The sequence below is a fragment of the Anas platyrhynchos genome, chromosome 19 (assembly GCF_047663525.1).
Source record: "Anas platyrhynchos isolate ZD024472 breed Pekin duck chromosome 19, IASCAAS_PekinDuck_T2T, whole genome shotgun sequence".
In the NCBI taxonomy this organism is placed as follows: Eukaryota; Metazoa; Chordata; class Aves; order Anseriformes; family Anatidae; genus Anas; species Anas platyrhynchos.
In genome coordinates, this window is record NC_092605.1 from 15837501 (window position 1) to 15858224 (window position 20724).

A 20724-nucleotide genomic window follows, 5' to 3' on the forward strand; every position below is an offset into this window, starting at 1 on the left:
TTGAAAATCGGCACAACATTTGCCAGCTTCCAGTCTACCGGGACCTCTCCAGACTCCCAGGATCGTTGAAAAATTATTGAGAGAGGTTCCGCGATGACGTCCGCCAGCTCCTTCAGCACCCGGGGATGAATCCCATCCGGACCCATGGACTTGTAGGGATCCAGGTGGAGTAGCAGATCCCGCACACGTTCAGGGTCGGTTGGGAGTTTGTCATCCCCACCGTCCCGGTCCTCCAGCTCGGGGCACCCTGGGTCCCGAAGCCCATCATCGGCATTGAAGACAGAGGCAAAGAAGGCGTTAAGCGTCTCTGCTTTGCCTATGTCATCGTCTGTGAGAAGACCTTCCCTGTCAAGGAGCGGCCCTATGTATTCTTTAGTTCTCCTTTTTCCATTCACATATCTAAAAAAACCCTTTTTATTTTCTCTCACAGACACAGCCAGCTTCAACTCTAGGTGTGCTTTAGCCACACGAATTTTCTTCCTACAGACACGAGCAGCATCCCTGTATTCTTTCCATGTCACCTGGCCCTCCTTCCAGTAGCGAAACACTCTCTGTTTCCGCCTAATCTCCATCAGAATGTTCCTGGTCAGCCACGACGGCCTCCTGCCCCGCCTGCCTGACTTGCGATATTTAGGAATTGCCTGATCTTGTGCTTCTAGGAGGCATCGCTTAAAGAGTGACCAGCACTGGTGGACATCAAGGCCTTCAAGAGCAGCTTCCCAGGGGACCTTGCTGACTAGTTCCCCGAGCAGCCTGAAGTCCGCCTTCCCCATATCTAGGGATGAGGTTTTGGTGGCACTTTTCCTTCTGTCACCGTAAATTTTGAACTCAACCACTTCATGGTCGCTATGACCGAGGCGGCCACCAATCACCACATCTCCCACCAGACCCTCTCTGTTTTCTAGCAACAGGTCTAGGAGGGCACCTTTCCTAGTTGGCTCCGTTAGCACCTGCACCAAGAAGTTATCATCTAGGTGCTTCATGAACCTCCTGGACTTGCTCGTGTCAGCCGTGTGGCACTCCCAGTTAACGTCTGGCAAGTTGAAGTCCCCCATAAGGACAAGGGGAGTTAATCTCGAGGCCTCTCTTAGTTCTGTAAAGAATAAGTTATCGGCGCTATCGTCCTGGCCAGGCGGTCTGTAATAGACTCCCACAACGACATCCCCTTTATTCGTTCGTCCCTTGATCCTTACCCAGAGGCTCTCAACTTTGCCATCGCCGACCTGAAGTTCCACACAGTCCAGCCCCTGCTTCACATACATCGCCACCCCACCACCTCGCCTACCCTGCCTGTCCCTCCTGAAGAGCCTGTAACCGTCTATCGCAACACCCCAGTCACAGGACTCATCCCACCAGGTTTCGCTTATGCCGATGATGTCGTAGTTGCGGGACTGGGCCAGGACTTCTAGCTCATCCATTTTATTCCTCATACTGCGTGCGTTTGTGTAGAAGCATTTCAGGTGCGTCTCCTTACACTCAGCACCTTGTGGATCGAACCATGGATTAAGTCAACGTGTTCTGGTAGTCTACGGATCACTTTGGCTTAGGAAGAGAAGCCTGGGCTTTTCAATTTGGTCATTCAGAGCAACTTCATTACCACTTTAGTCCCTTCACCCTTTCTCCTTGTGAATACCAATCACCCCTTCAACACACAAACTTGATGTTACCCCTTCGTCTACCACCCCTCGCACTTTTAACAGCTGGAACTGTTTACAAAGACTCAGCAGTCCTGAGAATCTAAACATAACAGGGATCTATCTTTCTTTACCTGCTGAAACAGAGGCGTTTTTTTCTCTGGTCCGTCAGGCATTCCCTCTTTTAATTCATCTCCAGAAACCAAGGATGCATCGTCATCACTGTCGAACGTATCATCTTGTAAAATAGGATTTAAATGGTCTGAAAGACAAAAGAGGTTTGTTAACTTTCCTGAATAGCCTTTGTCTCGTTCTCTTACATGAATACAGCTTCTAAATCAGTGCCAAAACCCTTTCTTCATTTGAGAGCACACACTGAAAGCTATTTCCTAGAGTTCATCCCACCACAGATCTAAGGAGATGGCACAAGGCCCTACAAAGCTGTACTAAGTCCCACTGATGTGTACGTATAAGGTATGCTACTCTTGGTGATTTTTTTCTCCCCCTTAGAATAAAGGAGATTACAAACAATTTCCGCAGTTGCTAAATAGCTAAAAAAAAAAAAAAAAAAAAAGACCATTTCTTTCTGGAGGAGGTTCCCACAATGAAAGCACGGGGATTAAGGATGTGATGGCCACAGAATTCCATTCATCTAGTAAATATCAGTGCTAATTGATCTCACATGCACATGTATAGTACGATCTACAAACATTTAAATTAGGAGACTGGTTAAAAACGATGATAGCTAAAACAATATTTAGCTTAGACCAGTTATACTTGTATCCTGGTCCCGACATTCTTCAGAAAGGAATTAGAAACATTGACCTAGAAATGCTTCCCCTCCAAATATCTGAGTTTTGATTTTTTAAAGAAAAATAGGTGCCTTATACTTCAAACCTCAAGTCAACCTCTACAAATGCTAATTATCTTAGCTGCCGTCAGAAGCAGGATGCTTCAGTAGAGAACGCATCGTCCTTTACTGTGTATTGAGTCATTCAGGGCTTCCATTTGGCATTTCAGTTTCGAATCCAGAATAAAACCTATGCGTTATCTTCCAGACATGCCCAAAAGAAAGACATGCACATGCAAATAATAAAATTCTACCATCATTATGTCTGAAAGGTTTAAGTTGATTGCACAAACCACAAGTTTTTGCTTTAGCAGAATTATAAAGAAGTGGATGCTGTGGTTATACCTTGCTGTCGGTCCTCCTTTAGTGCGAGCTGTGCATGCGGGAAGATCTTCTGCACAACTTGTAAAATATTCGCTCCTGATCTTTTAAAAAGTGGCTTGAAAATGGGTGATAGTGCTTGTCCGGGTGAAGCCACGATCCTGTTTGATGCCGGAACAACCTTCTTCAGAGCCATGAAAAAGTCCTTTGCTTTTATTTTAATAGAATTAACGTCTAGTAGCAACTTCTCCCTACTTGCATAAATCTGAGGATAGCATCGACGTAGAGAGCACAGCGCAGCTTCAGTACATAAAGATTTGATATCTGCACCACAGTATCCTAACAAACAAAAATCAAACGTTACATCAGTCAAGGCCCAGGTTTACAACATGCAACATTTAAACAATTTGTAATGCCAAAACCAAACAGGTTAACAGGGAATTCAAAGTGCTACCGCTCTGCAGGGAAGTTTCATGTTGCTCACTGCCTGATATCCTGCGCTTATGCAGCTGAAGCAGACTCCTCATCAAAAACTATACTCTTGAGGAAGATGCCCCAGAACCATTTAACGTTCTCAGACAACAAAAAGAACGACAACAAAGAGTAAATAGATGAAAGCATCTAACTCTGATTGCTATGAAGGCGTGCCAGCTGCCTCGTTGACTAGTTGTGCAGCAAGGCACAAGAGCTTGGGTACTGCCTGGTACAAGCTAAGGTTCTTTACAACTTGCTCACAAGCAAGAATCCATTTTGGTTTCAGTCTTACCAATGCATTTCTCAGCTAGTTCATCAAGCAACATGTCCGGTGGCTTAGGGGTCCAGTCACGAGTATGAATCTTGAAAATTTCTTTTCTAGCCTGGAAGCAAAATCATTGCGTTTTAGCTTGCCCCAAGTTTTCCTTAAAAATACCAACAAGAAACAAACAAACCAAAAAGCAAACAAACAAACAAACAAAAAAAAACCCAGTCCTTCCTCAAAACCCCTCATCTATTAATACGCTTTTCTTATTTGCTCAACTTTCAAGTATTTTACAGTTATTTAATATACACTCTGCATTTTCAACCAGGAAATTGAATATTTCTTATTTGTTATACTGAACTTTTTCTAGGAACCTACAATGAAAGAAAAGGCATTTATAGCTTCAATAACAAGTTTCCAAACTACGGGACCTAATGACCCAGAGGAAAATACTGTAATGAAAAATTTATCCAGAAACATTTCTTTGTTGTCCAAAAATCTTCTCTAAAACTTAGCAAGCTTTCATTGTGACAGTCTCATTACTTCATCACATTTGCTTTTCAGTCAGTAAATTCACAGAAAGCACTTCTGGCACAATGCTTCAAATTGCTACAATTACTATAAAGAAGAAAATAATTATGACTCAAACTACTACCACCGATCCGGGGCACAATCAAATGCAAACACGTCCCCTATTCATTCAGAAGTGAAGGACTGAGACCAAAAACACAACTTCATGATGAAAACGCCCAAGTGGACTAAATAATTAAGCAAACAGGTACAACTTTGGGAATGAAAGGTTTGATTATAGAACTAACTACTTGGTGGTATCATCCTGACCATATATATCCAGTACCAGATTTGCCCTCCATGGAACAACGCAGTGTCTCCACATATCACTCTTTTGTTCAAGTTGTCAATTATTTTTTTTTCCTATAAAGTTGGACTTTGCCATGGTAGAACTAACGTTGAATTTAAGTTCTCACCTCTTTATTTGGCAAGTTGAAGAGGAACTCTCTGCCAAAGCGTCCTGGTCTTCGTAAAGCAGGATCTATAGAATCCAGTCTGTTGGTAGCTCCGATTACCACGATCTCCCCTCTGTTATCTGTGCCATCCATAAGCGTCAGAAGAGTTGAAACAATGGAACTAATAGAAAAATATAGTTTTTATTTACTGGTTCAGTAAATTTTGTTACATTCCACATGACTTTCTTGATGCCGGAACAACCTTCTTCCTAGTAGTCATTCAAAAGTGGGAAAAAAATAGTCTACCAAGTCGGGTTTTTTTTTTTGGTTTGATAATACATCTGCAGACTGGTAAGTCATCAAGCACTTCAAGACTGTTTCAAATAATCTCTACATTAATGGAAAAGGAGTACTGCACACTTCTGCTCAGGAAGAAAATCACGGAAAATGTTCCGTGATGTTCCCTCTTGCTTTGGTAATGCTCTTTCTCAGTGTTTTTAGTCTTGTCCTTTCTACCTTGGCATCTCTCTGCAATAGCTGAGGAGGAAAGCTTTTTAGAGCTACATTCAGTGTCACACTTGAGAGAGGAAGTTTGCCGCAATTTCTCACCAGGCTCAGAAGACTCTTTGCCGTACAAAACGTTTTCTTTTGAAATGAGGTCACGTTCTTTTGATCTTCTTGGTTTCTCCTTGTCTCCACCGTCATCACATTGGTACTTTGCAAGGTATTCATCCTTCCCAGTAGATTTCGGAGGGTCCGCGACACTGCACAAAATAAAATCACATTTCTCACTTCTGCTGAAGGACGTGAAGATTAACAGTAAAACCTTCCAAAGGCAAACAAACAAACAAAAACCTCCAGACTACAGGAACACTCGCAAAGATATGCCATTTAGAAACCTCTCCTGCGATAAGGACACCTTCTCCAGCTCCCAGAGAAAGTGTTTTTCCCCTCTTGCTTCTGAAGCCATTGCACTAAAAAAGCACACGCATCTGTCTCCCTCCACATGCTGCTGCTCTGAATAAGAGCCAGAAGATTCAAAACCACCCTATTTGGTCTCCCCACATAGCCGAAAAAAACACCAGTTGAAACAGAGTTTTCTACCTCTCTCCCAAGAATTTACATTCACGTATCCTGTGACTGCAAAAATAGAAGGCGGGGCTCAGGAGGAACAGCCAGTGTTGGAAATGAAAAAAAGCAGCCTGTTTCTTCAGAGTCTTAAGCCTATTCTACTAGGAAAACAAAACAAAACAAGAGGAGAGGAGAACAACAGCGGGAAATTTACCTATTCTCCAGGTGTTCAATTGCAAAGCCTCCGCTGGAGGATCAACAGCTGTGAATTCAGCGTGCTTAGGAGAAATCAGATCTACGTCTGAACCACAACTATTTCAGTAGCATCACTAACTTATGTTACTCTGAAGAAGCAGTCAGCACCGTTTCTATGTTAGGAAATAGCTGAACAGAGTCTGTTATTCACAGGAATTATTCAGGCAGGCTTCTTTAGGAAGGCTGGGTTTCACTAGAACATTACTAGCCTGTAAGCCTCATGGCATCACCTTCCATCTTGACTGCTAAACCTCCTTGCTCCCTACTATCTTCTTTGCCAAGATACAGCTGTCCACGTTTACTTTTCCTACTTGGCTGGACTGAATTTAAGAAGGGATCTTGCAACTCTTCCTCTTGTTTGCCACTTAATCATCACACCAAATGAAAACTATTTGCCTTTCACCTCTTTATTTCAGGCATTCTTTCCTAGTGGTCATTTAAAAACGGAAAGAAAAAGTCCATCAGCTTTTTTTTTTTAATATCCAGCAGACTGTTAAGTCACCAAGCACTTCAAGACTGTTGGAAATAATCTCTACATTAATAGAAAAGGAATTCCTCAAACACACTGCGGCCGCTTACCTTTAATACACTCGTTGGATGAGACGGAGGTGTATTTCTTGCTTTCGCCTGCACTGGAAGGCTTCCCTTCCTTGTAAGGTTGTTTACTGCTCTCACTTCTGCATTGCTCACATGAAGAGCCATCTGGAGGATGGGATTCTTCCTTCTTCTCCCGCGTTATCTTCTGGAAATGAGGATCTAAGTGTTCCAAGGAGCCTTTCACTTTCCTGCTGTTTCTCTTTTTTCTTCTTTTTCTTCTCCTTTTTCTTCTTGTTTTACGCTTGGGATTGGCATTGTCAAAGTGGAGCACACAGAAACACAAATCGTGAAGTCTGAAAGAAACATGCAAGTTTAAAAGAGAAAAAAAGATGTGGCACTTGTTGCCTATATGAAACTTTATTTATTTTACCACAGGTGATGATTTGCAGCATGTCAGCTATTTTGTGGTGCTTTGTGCACACGCAACTTACTTTAGATGTAGCAAACTTAAGCCCTCAGATTGGAGGACCATAGGTCCTGGTTTGTACACAGATCATTAACAATGGCTAGCTCTGGAATACGTGCAAGCAGAAAAAAACTTTTAACCTAATCCAGAATGGTGTACGGATGTGTTTCTAACTATGTGGTCCAAAGCTAGTGCTCTGAAACAATTCAGCAATAGCTTTCCTATCTTCACTGATCAACCTAACAACATGATCCCCAGCCAGCTGATGCTATCTAAGTAACTTAGAAACTACCAGAAAAAAAAAAAAAAAAAAAAAAAAAAAAAAGAAGAAAAAAAGAGAAGAAAAAAAAAAGGAGAAAAAAAAAAAAAGAAGGAATACATGAGAAGCACCCAGAAAAGAATTAGGATAAAAAATGCGGAGTATGCTGGAATCCTTGCTTACTTGGAATCCTTCTCTCCATGTTTATCCTTAGACTTCTTTTTCTTCTAGAACTTGTGATATTTTTGCATTTTTTTCACCACCTAAAAGCTCCTTTTCTATCTTTCTGTCTTTCCTTTCTATTTCACTTTCACTACCTTCTGCACGGGTAGATTTTCTTTTTCTGTTTCCTTCTGTTTCATTTTTCTGGCGACAGTTCTCCAAATGAGCTGACACAGGTGGAAGCGCATGTCTTTCACGAGAATGTCTTCCAGAATGTTGCTGAGATACCGAGCAACGATGCAAGTCTGCTCGGGGTGTGCTAAAGCGACGTACATCTTCATCTCTCAAGAGGGAACCGTGAGGCCATCCACTTTTGTAATGATAATGCTTATGTGACCTGCCGTAGTAAGTTGCAGTCCATTTGTCAAAGGCTGCATCGCCGTGAGAGAACTTTCTCTCTCTACTGTCTCCTGTCGCATGAGGTGAATAGTAATCATTGTAATAGCTACAACTTTCCCACCTCCGTGCTTCATCTCGATAGTATCTTTCTCTGCTCCAACTTCTTTCCCCTTTGGATCGGTAATATCTATTGCTACCTTGTTCTGATCTTCCTCCGCTGCCAGATCTGTACTTTGAATATTTGACTGCTCTTCTGCCATTCTCAGGGCTGTTTCTTTCACCAGGGAAAGATCTGCACCTGCTTCCCTCCCAGTGCTCCTGCTTGTGACGCTTTTGATGAACAACTTCCACGCTCTGAGAACACCTCCTCTTGCTGGAAGGACCTGCTTTTTGACTCTCCTTCTCTTCACTAGGAGCATGTTCCCTCTTGCTTTGGTAATGCTCTTTCTCAGTGTTTTTAGTCTTGTCCTTTCTACCTTGGCATCTCTCTGCAATAGCTGAGGAGGAAAGCTTTTTAGAGCTACATTCAGTGTCACACTCGAGAGAGGAATTTTGCCGCAATTTCTCACCAGGCTCAGAAGTCTCTTTGCCGTACAAAACGTTTTCTTTTGAAATGAGGTCACGTTCTTTTGATCTTCTTGGTTTCTCCTTGTCTCCACCGTCATCACATTGGTACTGTGCGAGGTATTCATCCTTCCCAGTAGATTTCGGAGGGTCCGCGACACTGCACAAAATAAAATCACATTTCTCACTTCTGCTGAAGGACGTGAAGATTAACAGTAAAACCTTCCAAAGGCAAACAAACAAACAAAAACCTCCAGACTACAGGAACACTCGCAGAGATATGCCATTTAGAAACCTCTCCTGTGATTAGGACACCTTCTCCAGCTCCCTGAGAAAGTGCTTTCTCCCCTCTTGCTTCTGAAGCCATTGCACTAAAAAAGCAAATGCATCCGTCTCCTTCCACCTGCTGCTCTGAGAAAAAAGGCATAGGGGCGAGCGGGGAACAGCCAGTGTTTCTCCAGACAGTGGAGAAAAATGGAAAAACATTCTATGAAGGAACACAAGTTCTCCTTGAGGCACCAACCTGCATCAGAGTGATATGCTCAGTGCTGATCATTAGTTCTGTTCGTAACGCTGGACATACAGCATGGAATTGTACTAATTTAAATCCTTCCATTAAATACTATTAGTAGACAGATAAAACCGTAACGAACTTCCATAAGGTCTTGTCTTAATCAGACTGTGCTCATTTTACCTCGTTTCCTCTGACAAGCTGTTCAGCTGGCTGGCTGTGAGGGACTCCGTGATGATTTCTCGATTGACTGAAGGCATAGCTCCAGGCATCTGCAATCAAAACGCACAAGTCAGCAGACAAAAAAATACTATTTGTAGTAGTACTGAGGACTAGTCTTGTCAGAATTTCTCCATTAAATGGTAAGCAAGACCGTTTTGAGTTGTATGCAATATCTACACTTCAAAGATAACCCCAACTCACCTCCCAAAATCTACTTTATGAAACTTAGGAATTTTTATCTCAGCTGAGCTTAAGTTGACAAGTTCTAATGTAAGCTCAGGTCTGCAAATTCTAATGGGATAATACCACAAAGTCTTACAATCACATTTGTGCTGTGTTTTCTCAGTATTTCACCTGAATTAGGAACACAATAAACACTCCCGAATACATCATAGGTGAGAAATTCTCGATGGAGCAAATCTATGTTTCAAGCAATCCATTTGTTTTAGAAAAGAACATCTCAGAAGGTTTAACAGGTTCAACTCGGCAAGTGGAATCATCAAGTTTCAGTCCGTTTTCTTTCGATTCATTAACTAACCTAATAGCACCATTTAGTGAATCGGTTTTTGGCAGCTCATGCTGGGATCTTCCTTCGTCAGCATTCTGACAGGAAGAACCGGAATGCTGCAATGTACGGACTACCTTTCCAACCAAAATTCCATTAGAGGACATTGCATTGCAATTCCTTTTAAATAAGCCCTTTGACTCCTCCTCAGATTTTCCTGAAGATTCTGCACCGTAAGGGACTGTGTTATCAGAGCTGAGTTTAGGATTTTCATTCACTGTTGGCTCCACAAAAATCTCATCAGAAACTTTTTTGCTTGTTTGCATTTGCTTCATTTGCATTACCGAATTTGTAATTGTGGATGAAGGAACAGCCTGGTAGAGATCTTCGTCCTCCGCAGCACTGCTAAGACAGTCAGGCTGTGACACAGTCCGACGAGCAGGCAATTTATTGTGAATACTGGTGGTGATCTTCTGTTTTCTTGACGGATCAGTAATTGAAGGCCTGGTAATTGTCTGGTTTTGAACACAGGCCATCGGTGGTGCTGAAGATGGCCTTTTTAGGGTGACACCAGTGGTCTTTGCGTCCTCTTTTATGGATCCATTTCCATTTAAACGGCTTGAATTCTGTATTTAAAAAGAAGAAATGGCAAGATGGATTAACGCAAACACTGCATTTAACATTTTGAAACACAAAACTCTCCTACTGAGTATTTCTACAAATGGTCTTAACACCTACAAAGAAAAACACACTGCCCTTTAAAGATAAATGCAAGTCCAATAAGCGTATTCAATTCCTGCTTTTGGTTTACAGCCGATTGGAATCAAATTAACATCATCTTTGAAAACCAGCCAAACAACTTAACATTACCTGCTGCTATTCCCAAATATATTTATTTTCCCCTTTAAACATACCCTGAAAAGCCTGAAGTAATTGTTCTGGTGCTCAGGAATAAGACAATTAGTTTTCCCTGTCTTAGCTAAAGTGACGACGATAGGAAAAACAAGTCCTCTTTTAAATGATTCGAGGATTAGTACACTCTGCTTAAATTGTCAAAGAGCGTAGCTCTCTGTGCTTTAGAAAGCTGTCTTGGAGGTATAAAGTAATGGAGTCGCATGGCTGCACAATTTAGCAGTAACCACTGTTTGAATGACTCTGGCTGTAGCATGAAGGCTGTGAAGAAAGCTGCAGCATGGGAAGGAAAACAAAACTAAGATGCTGAAAACCAAACAAAAAACCCCACACCAAACCCCAAACCCACTAGCAGTTTGGTGCCGTTACCTGCCCTCCCACTTCCCTGAATTACCTTAATCATATGAGGAAGAAGTCGTGGTCCCATAAATCCAGCCTGCTTACTATTAGCCCCCTGCTGACCAGGAGGGAATGAACAGGGATAAGATGGTGCTGGCAAGTAAAACGCACGTTCTCCAAGTGTCAAATCATAGCGCCTTCAGAAAAGAGCAGTGATCGGAGTTTAGTTTTTCTTTCAGCCTACTCTTGGATTAAATCCCATCCTATAATTTTAGAGGAACAGTTCATACGATATGGAAGCCTTCTCTACAGAAGGCTTCGCCAAGACTACAAACTGAAAAGGAGAGAACAGTCTTCCTACTAAGACTATCACTTTCAGAACAATAATTCATTCTTACACGACAGATGACCTTCATTTTTCTCCTTCTCTAAATTAGCCAGCTACAGGTAACACATAGATAGCAATTTACACAAGTGCTGCAGTTTCAGGCCAAGCAACAAAAGATAATAAATGACACAGAGAATTTCAGGTTAGACAGAACTGAATTAGACAAATAATAATCTTTCCCTGGGATAGCAAGAAAAACACTTGCAAAACAGAAAAATATCAATAACAGGAAAGTAAATCTCTTCTGAACACATGTTAAGATTTGTTATTACCTGATATAAAAAAGTATGTAAGCTTGCTGACCAAGAACTCTCTTAATGTCAGTACGGACTACTTTAGCATCATTCATCTGATACCAAAGTCCATTACCAGCCTGCAAATAAAGACAACCATTTCTTTAGGTGAATTGCACGTGTTCCAAATGAAATCACGGATAGGAACAAAATACACACGTGTCAAATAAAAATATAATGAAATCTTTTTCCCTAGAAACAGTAGCTGCTAGTCACGCTTTCACTGGTTTGCCAGCACAACCTTTACCCTGTTAGAAATGCTGTTGACTTCTACCTTTACATAGCATATATAGTGTCCTGAGTGACAGCTGACACCGTGATGTACCAGCACCGCGTATAAGGCATAGAGCAGTGGTTCTCCCATTGACTGTGACATGTAGGCTCTCAGGTCCAAATACTCCGGATATTTCACCACCTAAAGAGAGACCAAGAAGATAGAAAATTATCCCAGAGTACTTCGTGGACTAGCCAGAGAAAAACACTTCCAAAAAACACAGACTAGAATTTATTTCTAGAATATATTTCTAGAAGATATTTCTTGATTCACTACAAATAAGTCTTCCCATAAACAATGTTGAAGACTAGAAGTTGCAGAGAACTGTTTCCTGATGAATCAGCCTTCTCAGAGGAAAGCATATGCTTCTTGTCAAGCGGGAACTTTATTGATATTAAGAGAAAGAATAAGCCATAGTCGTTAGTCTACAATTACTGTCTGAAAATATAAACAACTTTCAGCTTTGGGGGATGTCCCATTACACAATGATATAGTTGCATTACAGTGGTAAATATACCTTGTTGATCTTTCCACCTGTGAAATCTGCAAATCTTTTCAGTGATATTGTGAGAACCTTGGAAGAACGGTGTATGGTAAATCTCTTGGATGCAGGAACCATCTTTTTACACCTTAAAAACAAGCAGAGATAAGTGTTTGAAGGCATCTTCTTTTTTCGCCCCCAAAACAAACTCGTTTTAATGTCTCACGCATGCCTATGCTATTTGAATGACATTTACTTGCATAATAGGTTGGTCTTTTTTCTTTTCATAAACCCATGCACTGCGTGTCAGGTTTGTTAATACAGTGAAGAAGGTAAATTCTCCCAAAACCCCGGGCATAGCAGGAACAGGAATCTCTCACGAAAGGGTATTACCAGGTTGGATGGCAAGGTACCATTTCTTGGTCTACAAAAGTGGCTATTTGAACTCCAATCCTGGATACATTCTTTCAGCTTTCAAGGGAAATACAAATAATGAAAGTGGAACGAGAGAGCCTTGGTCCCCAGGACTAGAAATTGCAAATAATCTCCAACATAGGTCGTCTATCAACATCAAAAATACAACAGAAGCACATGGTCATTCTACAGGAGGGAGACATTTAACAGTAGGAAGTCTTCATGTACTGAGCTTGTCTGGAAAGACACTGAAACTGTCTGCCATCCTTTGAAACACAATAGTTCAGTTTGATACATTGCCCGCTCCAAGGTAGGACCTACAGTGTAAGCAGTGAAAATTAGCCACTAGCCCAGAGAACAACGGAAACTGGGCAGTTTACATCAAGAAAAGTACTGTCGAGAGCTAATAAATAGAAAGAACAAAAGTATCTCTTTTTGAATTCTGATGGCAAAATACGAGCCAGAGAATTGCAAACCCATAGGGAATGCCTCTGAACAAGACTTCCCCCCTCCAAAGAAACAAAAATCCAAGTGTTTTATAAACTTCCACAAAACTCGTAAGTAGATCCAAAGTTTAGACGTAGTCCAACAGAGTCATGCAACATATAAAACTGACATCTAGGATTAAGACCTAATTCGTCAAAATCTTACTCGCTACATTTATAGCAATTCTCTCCACCCAGCTCTTCAGGTTTCACAAAGAGTTCCAGAGCTCTGGTAACAGATGAAACCGCCTAGAGGAGCGAGAAAGAAGAGCGTAAAGTCACCGTAAATTCAAAATTCCAGAGACGTACTAGTAGTTTGTAAGAGAATCTTACTAACATACTCCAGCGATCTACTATGAGCACTGTGAAGAAGGAGGCAGAAAGAGCATGCTCAGCATTGACCTCACCTGGAAGTCATTTGACTTCGGAACAAATACTTTTCCAGTAGCCTAGACAGCACCTATAGTGTGCTTTGTCATCAATACTGGGGACAAATTCATCAGTCTAACAATTAGATGTACATTGGGGTAGAACAACAGAGAAGTATGACAGCATTATAATTTTTGCAGAAAGAGAATTCTTTCCCCTTAAACCCAATGCAAATGTGGAGACTATTTACATGGGTTCCACAGAAGGACAAAGTCCAATCCACTTCCTTAGCACCACCAAGCTCTTACGTTTTAACATTATATGTGGTTTGGTTTTTTAAGGTAAACAAGTTTAATTTAGAAAGTTAGGCATGTACTTAAACATCATGAATTATATTTAGAAAACATCTTACCTTTATATCCAAAGTGATATCAAGAAATGCCTCATACGTATCCGAAACTGCTTTGCAATTCAAGCACTTCACTGGAAGCAAAATATAAATGCTTAACCTTATGTGAAGGAGACTAACTGTCCAAATTCAAGTTGTTGCCAGATACTACTTTAGACAAACTACAGACTGCTTTACTACCGACAAAAGACACAGATCAGTTCTAAGGACAGGAATATTTTTTAAAGTACCTCTCGATCTTAGAAATCCTCCAAATATTTGATGAATGATGGTGGTAGCTTGAGAAGATCTGTCCAATCTGGAAATAAATTATAATCAGACCTCAGAAGATTTAAGGCGCAGAGTTAACTCTTCAAAGAGTTTTATGAAAACTAAGGATGATGTAGACTTTCGTTGCTGATAGTAAATAAGGCACTAAAAGGTGCTAGAGATCATTTTTGATAGTAAATAAAGGACTAGAAGGTGCTAGAGAATGTATGAAAGTGAACTTGTTTATGCTTACTCAGTGCTTCCATTCAAGCACGCTTCCTGCATAGCATCAACAGTATAGCGCAAGAACTCGTGTGCGTCTTCTTGACTGCCAAAACGGAAATGTTGTCCTATTCCTAAAGAAGAAGATGATAGTATTCACCTCATTTAAAAATGAAATCATTCTTGTATTTCTAAAATCTCTCTTCTTTCTAGTGTTAAAACCACTTATACACATCAAATAAGTATTTGAAGATTACAAGCTATCGAAAAGAAACACATCTGAAGCCACTTACGACTGAGATTACTGATAACATGCGTAGGCTCGATGGCATCAACAGTGCAACGCAGGGCCTGGTTAATGTGAGTCTCCATTGTGCACATCATGCAAAAATCTTGTTCACGACCTGAAGAGTGAAAGAAGAAAGCATCCCAGTCCAGCAAAATATCCATAACTACAAACAAACATCTAAGTAAAATTTAAACTATAGATACGATATCCACTCTCCTTGCTACATTCTATTCTCCCAAGATGCCAATGTCCCAACAGTCTTGTAACATTTCATTTCACACAACTTTACAGAATAAAAATATCCACTAAGCCTGTATTCAAATGCATTTTGTGATGAGAAATCTAAAAGACTACTGCAAAGTCACATTTGTAAAGGCTGACAGGAATGTGAACTCCACAGGCTGAAAAATGTATTACTCTCTAAAATTACTACTAAATGCATTACTGTCCAATGCACTTCATTATTCCCACGAAGCAATAAATGATCCTTTAATAAATACATAAATAAATAAATAAATAAATTCATTCATTAAACAAACAGTGCATTAATTGCACTCCGTATGCTATTCGGAGCCCACTGCTAATACAGTGCTCAAAGCCAGCTTCTACAGGTAAAATCAGGCAAATAAGCTTGTCTCAGAATCACTGCTGTTCTTTCACCTTCAGAGCTGTCCAACAGATTTGAAATACTCTTAGAAAGTACTCACATGACTGGCCGTGCTCGAGAGAAAGCATGTAATTGGCAAGTGGGGATGTGTAGGTCAAACACTGTAGAGTAGCATTAAGAAAACATGTGTTGCCAAGATTGTACAGGCCAACTCCAACACTTTGTGTTTCTCGCCAATCCATACAAATCTTCTCAGGTGGAAAAAGAATGCTCTGTGGTGGAGCAATTCCATCATTAACGACTGCAAGAAAGTTAAATTTAAAAAGAGATTTTGTTTGTTTGTTTCTAAGGAAGGTATTTAAAAAAATACTATTCTGCAGGAGCACCTAGAGGAGCTAGCTACAATCCAAGCCAGAAGAAAATTATTGCAGACAGCTTTAATACCGCCAAATTCAAATTGGCTGGTCAACACAATGTTTTGGGGAAAAAAAAAAAAAAACAAAAAAACAGCTTTCGTCAACCATTTTAATTTTTCTAAGGCAAGGCTAACTGCCATTCTGTTTGTAGTACCTAATGCCAAGTTCCTCTCCATCTATAATCTTTAACCTGATTAACTCAACTACTGTTTTTTTCCTTATTATAACTTAAACCACAAGCTTAGACTTGAAATTATACAGAAAAAAGGTAAAAACTAGTAACTAGGAATGACGGTACCCCTACAGATACCAGATCTTTTCCTGAGCAATGTTATCATTCAAAAAACGTGTGAAAAATGGAAGCTGTGAATAGCAACAATCAAACACTTTTCTTTGCAAAACGGAAAAGACATGGATGAATCTGTGCATTACAAAAAGCTCCCCATATTTCTCTGTTGACTGTAAATATATCAAAATTAATTTCTGTAACATCAGTCACTTCAGCTGCCTCAGGGGATTTGCTTTTGAAGTCTTTGTTCACACTAGTCCCCTTCTCTATCAGTGCAACAAGTAAGAACTGCATTTTCTACTTTTGCTTTGAAGAAAATGGAGTCAGGATAAAGCTCACACTTACTTAGATCTCTTGGGGCAAAAGCCTTAGATTTTTCAGATGATCTACAGTAAATAGCACCTCCACGTCCTTGGGCCACAGAGACTTGGCTTGAACCTTCTGCAGGCGGTATCTGGCCCCAGTTTGCGGTGCGTGACATCAGTATTTTAGTACTTGGTTTCTTGGATTTGCCAGACCGCCTTGAAGAGGGCTTTTTAGACTTTGAAGATTTGGGCTTCTTAACTACGGTCATTGTTGACATCTGCGACAGAGACAGAAGTTCTGGTTGACGTAAGAATATCAAGAAGCATTCCAAGAAGAAAAGAATAGCAGAAGTCCTGTCACTTAATCTCAAAGAAACAGCCTTAAGAACTAAATCGCTGGTATGAATGATTTAAAAAGAATCCCCAAACTAAACACACAAAGTGAAAATTTCCATCTAAACTCTATCGGTATTACTTTTAGCTTCTGCAGAACTAGTGGCTGATGCCATTTCTTTCACTTCCGTAGGATTTTAATCCATTACAACTCTGGAGTCTTTTTAATATAAAAATGTAGAAGACATTCTCTGAGGGGAATCAGTTATTTATTGATTTCCAGAGTTGCACAATTATCTGTTAATTATTACCTATGATCTAATAGATAATTGTTGCAATTATCTATTGCTGCCGTTAGTAATGGAACACTATTACTTCACTGCCTGCGTTTTTCTGTTTCGTGTGCACAAAGGTACCCAGAACTCACTGCTCCTTTTCTTCTGTCTTTCCAGGGATCGCCCTCTACCTCACTGTCTACTGCACCAATCATGAGGGGTTTGTTGTTATTCTATAATGAGCCTAGCTTTTAAATACACCTTTTCTGGGCGTCACTTTGTGATAGCAAGTTAATTTGTGAGGGCTCCTCAGTCTACATCATGTGGTCGCTTTTTCCAAGTGAAAAAGCGGAGCCGTAAGTGGCAGTACACTAAAGCCCTGGCATGTTGAGATCCAAGAAGAGAGATGTTTGGCCCTCCTTCTCACTCCTGGGAACCATATACCTCAAAACCCACAGAGGATGGGCTATATCTCAGAGAAATCTTGGGAAAGGAGAGCATGAAGAGCACGTTTGCAAATTTATTTCTCCCTGGGCTTCTTCTGTTTCTCCACGAAATACGAGTTTGAATATAACTTTGGCAGCAGTACTTCTGGTGTTTTACTCCTACCACATTTAAAACTCCTACAAAAAACTGAAACGTTAGACTAAAAAGCAGCTCTTTCCGTTCTGCTTTGTAAAGTTGCACGTTTTCCTCATGCAAAACAACAGGGCAATGTAAGCTAGAAACGGAAATGCTGAATGTAAAACAAAACAAAACAAACCTCAGCCCTCCAGGACAAAAGCCAATAACTGCTACAAAGTCCTTTTTAAAATGCTGATTAGGTTTCAAGGTGATACCGCTTTAAATAAGCATAATTGTGTGTCCGTAGGCAGAAGCATCCATGACAGGATGAACTTCTATACTTCATGTTTTGTTACTGTCTTACTGTAGCACACAGGGACTTGTTACCTATAGGGAAACCACTAACCTAATGGAGCGTTTAAAACATAAGCTAGTTTGTTATACCAAAATGACTGAGAGAACAAAGCATAAAGTGCTTTCAGATTTCTAGCACGCCTTGATTGCTATCCATTAAACTTCAGACACGTTAAACAAAACACAGTAAATAAGAAAACTCCTAGTCCCACAGCTGGCAAATTATGTGCAGAGGTTGTAACTAGAACTTTTTTCCCTTGACATTTTACATTTAAGATTGATTTTAAATCCATTCTATACACACTTTCCGTTCCTGAAAAAACAATACGCAAACCTGAAAAATGCATTTACACGAGAAATGAAGTCGTCCTTGTCCGACTGGAAGACTAAGGTGACAGCTCCTGGGCTCAGGGATTTTCAGATAAGCTCCGATCTTCACCAGTGACAGCTCCTTTTTTCGGATTGAAAGAGAAAATGTTTCAGCAACACACTGAAAACACACTTAAGGGACAAGAAACAAAATTAAGACTGTAGTGAGAAGGAGAAAAGAAAAACAACACTGGGGAAGAAAGGAAAAGGTAAAGGAAAAAGGAAAAAGGAAAAAAGCCTTGATCTTTATACTGACCAACGAGATAAGCCTTACACATTTTTAAGTTTATTTTTGACAACTGATTGAGGCGTTACCAGGTATTAAGTACGATTCAAGAGCAAATATTAACACTAGAAAGAAGAAATCCGATCCACCACCACCGTTTCAAAATACATCCATTTCTAATGTGGAGATAACGTCTCTCTGACAAGGTAGTAGAAAAACTGTAAATACCGACAGAGCTTCCTCTCCCGATGTTCCATATACATACCGATGCTGTTCCTACACCTACGCTCTGAGCATAAATTTATGTTGACATGAGTATCGGGTGTTACTCCTCTCTTTGTTTGCCTTGAGAGACACACCTCTTGTCCACTGAAAAGTAAACTCAAGATTCCAGATCAGTTAAGACAGTTGCTATCCCCCCATTCAGAGTTCTGCAGCAGCACTGTTCAGATGTGTTTAGCAGTCTCTTTAGAAAATGTTATCACTTAGGACCTGCTTCTCAGTAGGTACACGTTTGGCCTCCGCTTAGCAGAGAGTCAATCCCAGCTTAAGCTTTCGTACAAGAGCCCCTTCACGAAACGGACTTGGGCCCTGACATAACTGAGCTTAACCTTTAACCTTGAAGCTTCCTTAAAGAAGGAAGCAGCACCCAGGCCAGGAAATAGAAATTAATCGTCACTTTACCCTGAAACGCAGTGAGCTATTCTGTGCTGGCAGGATTGCTGCCGGGCTGGCCGACGAGGCGGCGGGCAGCTCCCCGGGGCCACAGGGCCTGTCACAGGGAGCCGCCGGAGGTCTCCAAGGTCCGGGAACAGCGGCAACAGCGGCAACAGCGAGGACAGAGGGGACAGCAGCAACAGCAGCAGCCACCTCAGCCAGGGCCGTCTCCACAACCGCCAAAACGGTCTCGGAATGCTGCCGAACTCGGAGCTCCAGCGTGACGCCTTTTGAACCTGGCCGCTGGAAGGACCTGCTTTTTGACTCTCCTTCTCTTCACTAGGAGCATGTTCCCTCTTGCTTTGGTAATGCTCTTTCTCAGTGTTTTTAGTCTTGTCCTTTCTACCTTGGCATCTCTCTGCAATAGCTGAGGAGGAAAGCTTTTTAGAGCTACATTCAGTGTCACACTTGAGAGAGGAAGTTTGCCGCAATTTCTCACCAGGCTCAGAAGACTCTTTGCCGTACAAAACGTTTTCTTTTGAAATAAGGTCACGTTCTTTTGATCTTCTTGGTTTCTCCTTGTCTCCACCGTCATCACATTGGTACTGTGCGAGGTATTCATCCTTCCCAGTAGATTTCGGAGGGTCCGCGACACTGCACAAAATAAAATCACATTTCTCACTTCTGCTGAAGGACGTGAAGATTAACAGTAAAACCTTCCAAAGGCAAACAAACAAACAAAAACCTCCAGACTACAGGAACACTCGCAGAGATATGCCATTTAGAAACCTCTCCTGCGATTAGGACACCTTCTCCAGCTCCCAGAGAAAGTGTTTTTCCCCTCTTGCTTCTGAAGCCATTGCACTAAAAAAGCACACGCATCTGTCTCCCTCCACATGCTGCTGCTCTGAATAAGAGCCAGAAGATTCAAAACCACCCTATTTGGTCTCCCCACATAGCCGAAAAAGACACCAGTTGAAACAGAGTTTTCTACCTCTCTCCCAAGAATTTACATTCACATATCTTGTGACTGCAAAAATAGAAGGCGGGGCTCAAAAGGAACAGCCAGTGTTGGAAATGAAAAAAAGCAGCCCGTTTCTTCAGAGTCTTAAGCCTATGCTACTAAGAAAAAAAAAAAAAAAAAAAAAAAACAAACAAGAGGAAAGGAGAACAACAGCGGGAAACTTACCTATCCACAGGTGTTCAATTGCAAAGCCTCCGCTGGAGGATCAACAGCTGTGAATTCAGCGTGCTTAGGAGAAATCAGATCTACGTCTGAACCACAACTATTTCAGTAGCATCACTAACTTATGTTACTCTGAAGAAGCAGTCAGCACCGTTTCTATGTTAGGAAATAGCTGAACAGTCTGTTATTCACAGGAATTATTCAGGCAGGCTTCTTTAGGAAGGCTGGGTTTCACTAGAACATTACTCCGCAAGTCCCTTCTATTCCTTTTCCCCTTAGAATCTGGGGATGTTTCAGCTAAAAAGGAGGGCAGAAACACTCTCCGTAGGTCTCCACCATGTAGTAAAACAGCGCTGTGTACCTGGTTAACTTCTGCAGCCAGCAAAGCATTGCTATTTGCAGCAGTGCCCTGACCCCAGCCTCTTGCTGAGCTCCGTCCTGTGCTGCTCGGATGCTCCCGCTGCTCAGACACGGGGGCTTAGAGAGCCACCGGGCCAGCACAAGCCCCCGAGCTCACTGTCAAACTTCACTTTTGGCATCTTTCACTTCACCAGCGCCG

General features: G+C 41.3%; 3 protein-coding genes and 1 long non-coding RNA gene across 4 annotated transcripts; all 4 read right to left on the reverse strand.

Moving 5' to 3' along the window:
* Positions 1-6420: 6420 nt before the first annotated feature.
* LOC139998597 (uncharacterized) lies at positions 6421-8810 on the reverse strand. The gene is made up of 3 exons (XM_072025892.1): positions 8806-8810; positions 7281-8382; positions 6421-6725 (listed from the first exon to the last, which is right to left on the reverse strand). The coding sequence occupies exons 1-2, from the start codon at positions 8808-8810 to the stop codon at positions 7308-7310; spliced, it is 1080 nt and encodes a 359-aa protein (XP_071881993.1). The 3' UTR covers positions 6421-6725; positions 7281-7307.
* On the reverse strand, positions 8582-13293 carry LOC139999084 (ubiquitin carboxyl-terminal hydrolase 42-like). The gene is made up of 7 exons (XM_072025741.1): positions 13213-13293; positions 12184-12295; positions 11667-11807; positions 11372-11472; positions 10767-10908; positions 9805-10086; positions 8582-9005 (listed from the first exon to the last, which is right to left on the reverse strand). Exons 2-7 carry the CDS (start codon positions 12283-12285, stop codon positions 8913-8915), a joined length of 861 nt encoding a protein of 286 aa, XP_071881842.1. The 5' UTR covers positions 12286-12295; positions 13213-13293; the 3' UTR covers positions 8582-8912.
* A 94-nt stretch (positions 13294-13387) lies between these two features.
* LOC139999085 (ubiquitin carboxyl-terminal hydrolase 42-like) lies at positions 13388-15034 on the reverse strand. Its single transcript, XM_072025742.1, has 4 exons — positions 14589-15034; positions 14327-14429; positions 14055-14122; positions 13388-13898 (listed from the first exon to the last, which is right to left on the reverse strand). Exons 1-4 carry the CDS (start codon positions 14743-14745, stop codon positions 13792-13794), a joined length of 435 nt encoding a protein of 144 aa, XP_071881843.1. The 5' UTR covers positions 14746-15034; the 3' UTR covers positions 13388-13791.
* Positions 15035-15304: 270 nt separating this feature from the next.
* Positions 15305-19428, reverse strand: LOC139999086 (uncharacterized). The gene is made up of 3 exons (XR_011804130.1): positions 18079-19428; positions 16242-16479; positions 15305-15492 (listed from the first exon to the last, which is right to left on the reverse strand). It is a non-coding gene; the product is annotated as an uncharacterized lncRNA (long non-coding RNA).
* Positions 19429-20724: the final 1296 nt, after the last annotated feature.

Excerpts from the sequence above, each read along its gene's own strand:
- LOC139999084 (XM_072025741.1), bottom strand. The coding sequence starts at position 12,285 with ATGGTTCCTGCATCCAAGAGATTTACCATACACCGTTCTTCCAAGGTT. Across the intron at positions 10,087-10,766 it reads TTCTTCCTCATATGATTAAG|AATTCAAGCCGTTTAAATGG; the intron begins GTAATTCAGGGA and ends TTTTAAATACAG. Across the intron at positions 9,006-9,804 it reads CATCCACAATTACAAATTCG|ATGCCTGGAGCTATGCCTTC; the intron begins GTAATGCAAATG and ends TTTTGATTGCAG.
- LOC139999085 (XM_072025742.1), bottom strand. The coding sequence starts at position 14,745 with ATGGATATTTTGCTGGACTGGGATGCTTTCTTCTTTCACTCTTCAGGT. Across the intron at positions 14,123-14,326 it reads TGCTTGAATGGAAGCACTGA|ATTGGACAGATCTTCTCAAG; the intron begins GTAAGCATAAAC and ends ATTTATTTCCAG. Across the intron at positions 13,899-14,054 it reads AGGATTTCTAAGATCGAGAG|TGAAGTGCTTGAATTGCAAA; the intron begins GTACTTTAAAAA and ends TTTTGCTTCCAG.